This window comes from Phlebotomus argentipes, unplaced genomic scaffold, assembly GCF_947086385.1.
Source record: "Phlebotomus argentipes unplaced genomic scaffold, Phlebotomus argentipes genome assembly contig_24, whole genome shotgun sequence".
NCBI lineage: Eukaryota > Metazoa > Arthropoda > Insecta > Diptera > Psychodidae > Phlebotomus > Phlebotomus argentipes.
Genome location: NW_026776161.1, coordinates 102,433 through 112,561, shown reverse-complemented (window position 1 = coordinate 112,561; position 10,129 = coordinate 102,433). Strand labels below are relative to the sequence as shown.

At 31.4% G+C, this 10,129-nt stretch overlaps 1 protein-coding gene across 1 annotated transcript in view; it reads left to right on the top strand.

Moving 5' to 3' along the window:
* Positions 1 to 2,693: 2,693 nt before the first annotated feature.
* LOC132262734 (serine/threonine-protein phosphatase rdgC) overlaps positions 2,694 to 10,129 on the top strand; it is a 65,005-nt gene continuing 57,569 nt past the window's right edge. Inside the window, exon 1 of the mRNA XM_059762108.1 lies at positions 2,694 to 2,898. Coding sequence (XP_059618091.1) covers positions 2,694 to 2,898 — 205 coding nt within the window. The remainder of the gene's footprint in view (positions 2,899 to 10,129) is intronic.

Genomic DNA, 10,129 nt, shown 5'->3' with positions numbered 1-10,129 from the left:
AAATCCGCGCACACGAGCAAATTTTCCAGCAGTGTAAAGTGAAAAGAAGCAAATGGAAAGCGAAATGGATGAAACTCCACAGGGAGGAGAAATGATGAATATCTGAGGGAAATCTCGATGGGATGCCCTGAAAGTTGTACATTCTCCATCTCTCTCTCTCTCTCTCCCTTTCTCTCTCTCTTTGTCCCTCTAGAACAATACATATTTGACAATTGGAGAATATCTCCCAAATTCCCAGCAGCGTTACATTCTTTCTCCTGCGTGTATTTTTGATCAGGCACACAGAGTGAAAACAAATAATGAACCCACAATTTTGTGGCACTTTCTTGGAAAGTCGCCAGTTTTTTTTCTTGGCGCGCGCGCGATCCGTGACCTATAAGAACTAGTGTTGACTTTGTCTGCCGCCTATTGATGGAAATGGTAAGATTTTCCAGCATTCCAAAGGGCAAAAGGAGAAGATTTCTATTGGATGATAAATTTTGTATTTATCAAGGGGGAAATAAGACGGCTAAACACTTCCACAACACTTCCAGACACTTCTTAGCGCCACTTAAAAATGCATTTTCCAATGTTTAATCTTTGGAAAATGCTTGAAAAGAACCTTTTTGAACTAATTTCAACCCTTTTCAAACCTTTTTACAATGTTTCTACTGAATAATAATGTATAAATCGCATAAATGACCGAGAAAAGAGGTTAAAATAACATTTTTGAGGTTATGTTTGACTTTAAAGCTGCTTTTTTACTCACGAAATTGAACAAATTTGAAGCTTTTTTCATCATAAATGCTCAACTGTGTCAAGAAAATGGCTGAAAATGCTTCCAAAACATCCTAATCAAATTGTGAGGTTATGAATTTTGCCTAAAAATATGTTTTAAGCCTGGAAATGACTAAAAATGGCGAATTTCACAATGTTTCCACTAAATTCTGAGGTTCAATTTGCCATTTTAAAGCACGAATTGCAAAAAAAAAACAAGAAAAGAGAATTTTCTGAGACATTTTTGAGGTTATGATTGACTTTTAAGCTGTTTTCTAACCTAATCTTAAGTTTTTTCGAACGCAAATGCTTAATTTTGCCAAGAAAAGAGAAAAATTCTCAGTTTAAACACAAATTAGATGATTTTAAAGGTTATTTTATCACATAACCTATAAAAAAGCGTAAAATATTCAATTTTCTAGGCCAAATTATTAAAAAAAAGCCTAATTTGTTGAAAAGGAAGTTTTTGCAAGTGCAAATATTCTTGTACAATAAAAAGAGACATTTTTTTGCAATTCAAGTGATATTTTTTAGGTTATGTTTGACTTTAGGCTTTTTATCAATCAAAATGAAGTTTTTTCGCACAAAAATGCTCAAATCTGCCAAGAAAGAGAAATTTGATAATTAGACTGTTTTAAAATTTAACATAACCTCAAAAAAGGCGATAAAATTGATTTTTAAGCAAAATATTTATGAAAATGCTTCAATTTGGTTGAAATTGAAGCTTTTTCTACTGTAAAACCTCCCACCATAATATCTGCTATTGAGCAGCTTCAATTCAAAAATGCTGTTCCAACTTTAGGATTTTTTCTTGAAAAATCGGCTGAATATATTGAAATAATCACAACGCTCAAATAAACTCTCGTCTATTGAGCTTCAGAAAATGCCTTTCATTGGGCATTAAAACTGATCCTTTTTCCTCTAAAGGAGAATGAAAATAATATTGTAATTTATCTGAAACTGCCCCGCACGGGGATGTTTCGGATTGCTCTGGGGCAGTTTCAGATTTTCACTGATATTTACCATAAATTCCATTGTGGAATTGTAGAATCGCGGGCAAATGATCACTTTGGTTTCTAATCTACGCACTGAAACTGTTTATTTCGCTAAAAATCGCCTTTAAAGTAATATTTTCGCGACTTTTCTGGACCCTTGCACGGACTGTCAAAATGTCTGAGCGAAAAGCAAGTTGCCCGTCATTTTTCCTGTATCGCAACGCCACCATGCGTGAGTGGTGGCAACTTCAGTGCCACCACAAATCAAATCAGTGCAAATCAGTGTTTTTCGCGTGTATTTTCTCACTTTTCCACTAAGAAGTCGTTTAACGTGATGAAGCAATGCAGCACAGAACGGCACTTTGTGAAAAATCTTCAATATTTGCCACAAGAAAATTTCGACCGTGATGTTGCGTCATTCTGTCAGAGCGCGCTGTTGTCAGTCCGTGGCGATCCGAAACTGCCCCGTGGGCAGTGTTTGTGCATTTTCCACCACCCACTGAAAAGGCCGTGCCAAGGAGGAAAAGTTCGGGCATATTTAGAATCTCTACTTAACTCTCAATAACCTTTGATTGTGTTTCACGCGAATTGTGGCTTTTTTAATGGAGAAAACACGCAATCAATTCGGCAGCAAAATTCTAGTTTGTGAGTGATTTTCAATTTTCACTTATTTTATCTAAACAGTCAAGGCTATCCTGTGCAAATTTTCGTCAATTGTAGTCCTTAAGGACTACAAACATTGTGTGAAGACCAGGAATTTATTCATGCAAAAATCTCTGAGAAAATTAAGAAATCTGAAGCTGCCCCAATCTGAAGCTGCCCCATTTACCCCTATCTGCCCCTTGGAATTCTCGATACAGTGAATTTTTGCAGAGATTGTGCTGAAGAAAAGCGTCTTTCTCCGCAGTGCACTCGGGAATGAAGTGAAGGAAGTGAGTGAAGATGCTTCGCAATTGCGGCTGCTTCCGGCGGACGCGCCGCAGCTTGAGCTTCGAGGACTCGTCTTCCTGTCGCTCCTCGGAAATCGAACGCGCCGGCCAGCTCACGCCCACCAACGGCAGCCTGCTGAAGATCTTCACGTCGAAAGGATGGTGCGGCCAGTGGCGGAAGCCCAGCCGCGGCATGAGCATGTCGAAGATTGAACGAAGTGAGTGTCCTTTCGTCCTGTTCTCACAATCCGTCCTGGAATGGACGAATCATTCCTCAGACGGAATTTTTTTGGAGAATATCCAGGAAAATTTTCAATCTTTTCTTGATTTTTATTCAAAATTTTTATTATTTCATGCAAATTTCAATCATTTTTCATTATTTTCTGAATATTTAATTGAAATTTGATTATTTTATACAAAATTTTGTAATTTTTTTCTATTTTTATTAAAAAATTTTAATTTTTGATGCAAATTTCAATAATTTTTGATTATTTTCTGAATAATAAATTAAATTTTGGTAATTTTATACTAAAATTTTCAAAGTTTTTCGATTTTTTCCTAATTTTTATTAAAATTTAAAGTATTTAATAGAATTTTTTTTAATAATTTTTGATTATTTTATACAAAAATTTTGATAATTTTTTGGTTTTTATGCAAATTTTTTAATTTTTGATGTAAATTTCAATAATTTTTCATTATTTTCTGAACACAAAATCAAATTTTGATTATTTTATACAAATTTTTTGATTTTTTCGTGGTTTTTCATTCAAATTTCTAATATTTCATGCAAATTTCAATAATTTTTGAATATTTCCTGAATATTCAATCGAAATTTGTTTATTTTGTACGAAATTTTTTTTGAAAATCATTGATTATTTCGTGGTTTTTTGTACAAATTTTGAATATTCCAAACGAATTTCATTAATTTCTTAATTATTTTCTGAATATTTACTCAAAATTTTATTATTTTGCAATTTTACTTTTATTTTCTGTTTATTTTTATTCAAAGTTTGATTATTTTGCCATTTAAACTTCACGTTCGAATAAGGAATTGAGGGAATATTTTGTAATTGTTTCGAAGAATATTCCATGGAATAGATGGAATAGATTGGAATGTGTAAGGAAATCGAAAGAATGGAAATCAACTTGAGTAAACCTCGGATCAGTCTCGAGGCTCACCAAGAAGTGTGACGTTGAAGGGCGGAAGAAAATTCTCTCTAATATGAATATTGAATATAAAACATATTTTACACGTGAAAAACATGTCGAAGAACGTCGTAATTTCCACAGACTTTCACATTTACGGCACGTTTTTCTCGTGTGCAAAGTTCCTTCCTTGAATTTTGCACGATTCCACATTATTTATTTATGATAATCGCCAGATAACTTCGCCGTGCGACGCCCAAGGGGCGAATAAACAGGGTGACTTTTGAGGAAACTTTTAATGTTGTCTAATCAAATAATCAATATTATTTGAGTGAAATAATAAAAAAAATATGATTATTTTCCCAAGTAAAATTGAAAAAATATTTAATTTTGAAAAAAATAATTTAAAAAAATTTAACAAAATTATTTTTTTCCTAATTAAAATTGAAAAATATAAAAAAATATGATTATTTTCCAAGTAAAATTGAAAAATTATTTAATTTTGAAAAAAATGTTTTTTTTTTCCTAATTAAAATTGAAAAATAATCAAAATAATCAAATTCTGAATTTAATAATTAGATAAAAGATTATTTTCTCAACTAGAATTGAAAAAAAAAATCTAATTTTGAATAAATAATCAAAAAAAGATTATTTTCCCAAATGAAATTACAAAAAATCAAAATAATCAAATTCTGAATGAAATAGTCAAAAAATTAATATTTTCACAAAATAAAATTGAAAAATAATCAAAATAATCAAATTCTGAATGAAATATTAAAAAAAAGGTTATTTTTCAAAGAAAATTTGAAAATATTCAAATTCTGAATTTAGATAAACAAAAACAAAATTATTTTTAATCAATTAATTCACAATTATTTAATTATATTCAAATTTTGGTTAAATATTTAGAAAATAATCCAAAAATATTCAGAATTTATGTGAAAAAATCAAATTTTGAATAAAATATTCAGAAAAATATTTTTAAAATCATCAAATTTTAATTAAATAATAAGAGAATAATTTTTTAAAAAATCAGAATTTGTATAAAATAAACATTTTGTATTAAATATCTAGAAAATATTCAGAATTTGAATAAAAATCTCGAAATAATCGAAGAAAAGATTGAATAATTACTGAGTTAATGGTCTCAAATCGCGAGTAATTGTCCCCTTGGCGACGCCAGAATTGGGGATGGGGTGGGGGTGGAGACCGCCCGCGGTGGTGGAACTCTATGATGGCTCTTAAGATGGGCAGCTGTCGCCAATTATGGCGCTGTCTCAATAAATCAAAACACCATTAAATATTTGCTGAGCCACCTGGAGAGCGAGAAGGGATCGATTAGTCTGCAAGTCCGCACTCTAATTAACACGCGTCTCGCAGTTGGCCATGGATTTCCCCAAGGGGAGATATTATGGCCGAAAGTGGTGTACAGATTGAGAGGAAGTGTTAAGAAGTGAAAAAGCTTCAATTTCAACCAAATTGAGGCATTTTCCCACTAAATTTCGCTTAAAAACCAATTTTATCGCCTTATTTGAGGTTATATTATTGATTTAAAACACTTTCTGGCGCTTAAAAAACCCTCAAAATTGTCAAATTTGTACTAAAGCTTAGGAATTTTTCTCTTTTCCCTTGATTTGTGTTCAAAATAATTCAATATTCGTTGAGAAAATGCTTTGAAGTTCAATCATAACCTCAAAAATTATGTTTTTTCCGCAGTTTTTGCTTTAAAAGTGACAAATTCAACCAGAATTTCTTGTAGAAACTTTTTGATTTTGGCTTTTTTCACTCATTTTCAGATTAAAAAGGATTAAAAATCAATTTTATCGTTTTTTTGAGGTTATGTTTATTGAAAAACAGATTAAATTGTCAAAATTTTCTGTTTCTTGGCAGATTTGAGCATTTTTGTGCAAAAAAACTTTATATTGATTGAGAAAAAGCCTAAAAGTCAAACATAACCTCAAAAATATCATATAAATTGTAGAAAAATGTGTTTTTGCTTAGGTTATTTTCACGGTTTTCCCTATACAAAATTTTTTTTAATGTAAAAGCTTCCGTTTAAACCAAAATGAAACATTTTCTTAATTATTTTAACTAGAAAAATCAATTTCAGCGCTTTTTTTTTAGGTTATGTTATTGATTAAAAACAGATTAAATTATCAAATTTTGAAATTGAAACAAATCAGTTAAGTTTTTATGTGATATTTCTGTAAAAAATCCACTTAAACAACTTTTTTCAGCGTCTTTTCCAAACATAACCTCAAAAATACCATTAAATCATCAATTGAAAGGCTTTTAGATAATAAATTTATCTTTTATGATTTGGAAATGAACTCAAAATTGCTGATTCAGAAGTCAAAATCATCGAAAATGTATTTGAAAGAAACATTTTCCAAGCACAAATGACTATTTTTGAGGTTATGTTCGATCTTAGTACAATTTTTAGTGTTTCTTTAGCATCAAAAGTTCAGAATATCAATGAAAATCACATGAAAATACTTGAATCTGTCAAGAAAACGGAGAAATTTGATAATTTAATCTGTTTTTCATTAAACATAACCTCAAAAAAGCGTTAAAATTGATTTTTAAGCAAAATTAGTGGAAAAATGCCTCAATTTGGTTGAATGGAGCTTTTTCAGTGCAAACTTCTGGACTATATTATCCCCCCTTGGAAAAAGCTAATCAATGGAACATTTAATGATATTTACCTGTGAGAGCAAATGAATTTTCCCGGATAATTCACGATACTGAATCCTCCCTTAAATTCTATGACAAAATTCTATTGGTCATTCACACGCAATTGAACACTTTTGGGGATTGCGTTGAGTGCACGTGAAATATTGAGTAAAAGGTCTTAATTACCTTTCTTCTTTTCTAACACTCCCACAAACCATCGCTTGTGGAATTGATGCGGAGAAAGCGAGAGCTTTGAGGCGAAAAAGAATTGAATTATGAGAGATGAGTGAAGCTGATTTCACTGACCTTTCAGCCACTATCTCATGATGACCCCAAGAAGGATGATGGGCTTTTCCCCAAGGGGGAGATAATACAGTCCAGAAGTGGTGTATAAGTTCAGCAGAAGTACTTAAGAAGTCAAAGTGTTTCAATATCATCAAGATGAGTGCGTTTAAAAGTGACTTTTGCATCAAAATAATGTAATGATTTGAGAAAAAGAATTATTCTTTGTATTTCTTCTAGGTTATGTTGTGAATTCAAGACAAACTTTACCACTAAATAACCTTAAAAATCATTAATTATTGGACGAAAGTTGATAAATTCTTCATTTTATGGCACAATAGCAATGAAATCTGTTGAAAATTACAAGTTTTCAATGTTAAACTGGTGTTAATTATGCCAAAAATTGATCATAACCTCTAAAATACAGTTTCAAAATATCAAGAGCTATTTGATTGATTTTCTACTCTTAAATAGCAAATTTAACATTCCAAATAAGCTTTTTTTTTTAAGATTCTTCTAAATATCTTAAGATAATTTCTAGGTTATGTTTCAAATTGCACCCAAAAGAGCGATTTAAAAGTGAAAATCATCAAATTATCAACTAGAAACATCAAATACTTCTAAAATACTGTTTCTTCGTAAGTTTTCTAAAGTCATACAAGTAAAAAATGGCGTCTTTTTTTTAGGAGAAAAAGTCTTAAATTTGAGGTTATGATTGTTTTGATGGTGGAAAAAATTTGTAAAATTTCACAAAAAAGGGAGAAGAAAATAAGGAAAATGTGTGTTTTCAATACTGCAGAAATTGTTAAGGTGCCAAGAAAAGTTGTACAACTGTTTAGCCATATTATTTCCCCCTTTGTCAAGGACATATTTAGTGAATAAATCGCATTCTAGCACATCAATTCTTATGTTCTAGTCAGAAAAATCACTAGTTAGTGCTTTTGACAGTGCTTTTTTTGAACTTCTGATGCCAAGAAACACTGAAATTAGTACTAAAATTGAACATAACCTCAAAAATTGTCATTAAAACTTCGAAAATGTCCATTTAGACAACTTTTTCGGCAATTTTGACTAAGAATCAGCCATTTTAAGATCATTGACAAGTCATAAGAGATGATTTTGTGATCTAGAAAGCTTTCAATTGAAGATTTAGTTGTATTTTTGAGGTTATGTTTGGAAAAGACGCTGAAAAATGTTGTTGAAGTGGATTTTTACAGGAATATCGCATGAAAACTTAAGAAATTTGTTATAACAGTGTTTTGTAATAAAGTTTTTGATTATTCTTTATTATATTTTTGAGGTTAGGATCGGAAAAAAATGATCAAAAACAGCATTTTCAGGTCATTTCTTAAGAGTTTTGCGAAAATATCAAATGGAAACTTAAGAGAATGCAAGTTTCTATGGAAAAAAATTGAAAAATATCAAAAAACAGTCAAAATCACAAAGTTAATGGTTTCAACTTGCGCTAGTGACTTTCCCCTTCCTGTTGTACAGCTTTCAGGACATAATATCTCCCCCTTGGATTTTTCCACAATGGCGCAGCAATTGTGGTCATTTGCGATGCGAACAGAGAGTGGATTAGTGGGAGTGAAATATGAGGAAATTGCTGGAAAATTGAATAACAGCCAAGAGAAGTTGGCTGTCCACTTCAGCAGGGACTCAATGGGAATCCCATTAACAAGAAGAAATATAATGGACGATGAGAAAGCAAGCATCTTATGCACTGTCATTCTCCATGCACGGCTAAGAGATCCATCGCTTCGGCATAATGAAGAATGAATATTTAGGAGGATTCTTAGCTCGAACATGACTGAAAACGAAGATCAAGGGGGAGATAATACGGCTAAACAGTGTACAACACTTCCATACACTTCTTAACGCCACTTAAAAATGCATTTTGCAATGTTTAATCTTCAGAAAATACTGGAAAAACAATTCTGAATAAATTGTGAGGTTATGAAAGCCGACTTAAGAAGCTTTTTGAACTAATTTCAACCCTTTTCAACCCCTTTTTACAATGTTTCTACTGAATAATAAAGTATAAATCGCATAAATGACCGAGAAAAGAGGTTAAAATTACATTTTGAGGTTATTTTTGACTTTAAAGCTGCTTTTTTACTTACGAAATGAAACAAATTTGAAGCTTTCTTGATCATAAATGCTCAACTGTGTCAAGAAAATGGAAGAAAATGCTTCCAAAACATCCTAATCAAATTGTAAGGTTATGAATTTTGCCTAAAAATATGTTTTTAACCTGGAAATGACTAAAAATGGCGAATATTACAATGTTTCCACTAAATTCTGAGGTTAAATTTGCCACTTTAGAGCACAAATTGCAAAAACAACCAAGAAAAGAGAATTCTCTGAGACATTTTTGAGGTTATGGTTGACTTTTAAGCTGTTTTCTAATCTAATCTTGAAGTTTTTTCGAACTCAAATGCTTAATTTTGCCAAGAAAAGAGAAATATTTGCAGTTTAAACAGAAATTGGATGGTTTTGAAGGGTTTTTTATCACATAACCTAAAAACAAAGTGATCATATTGATTTTTCTAAGCAGAATTATATAAAAATATTGCATCAATTTGTTGAAATTGAAGCTTTTGCGGTGCAAATATTTATTTAAAGTAAAAAACCGCGAAAATAACCAAAGCAAAGAGACATTTTTCTGCATTTAAGTGATTTTTTGAGGTTATGTTTAACTTTAAGGCTTTTTCTCAATCAATATGAAGTTTTTTCCGAACAAAAATGTTCAAATCTGCCAAGAAACAGAGAAATTTGATGATTTCATCTGTTTTGCAAGTTAAACATAACCTCAAAAAGGCGATAAAAGTGATTTTTAAGCAAAATTAATTAAGAAAATGCCTCAATTTGGTTGAAATGGAAGCTTTTGCAGTGCAAATACTGTAAATATTTCAATACTTCCCATTCTTAAACACTTCCACAAAAGCTGTACACCATCTCAGACCACAATATCTGCCCCTTGATTGGCAGTTCCCATTGAATATTATGCCATTATTATCTGACTGCGCTAATTAACCATTTCCGTTTCGATGACATCACCGGCAAAACTATTAATGTGATTTTAATTAAACTCATGCAATAATAAAAATGTCACATGTCAAAACATGGCGTGTATTTATTCAAATGAATCAATTATCCCAATTTTAGAGTGAATTTCCGCGAAATTCACCTGTTCTGGAGTGGTGAATGAGGGCCAGAAATGCAAATATTCCCATTAAAAGTTCATCACAGACACACACTTTGTCCGATAATCGAGTCACACAAGTGTGTTAAAAGTTCATCCACTTTGATGGGTGAGAGCAAAAAAAAGGGCGGAAAAATATCCTT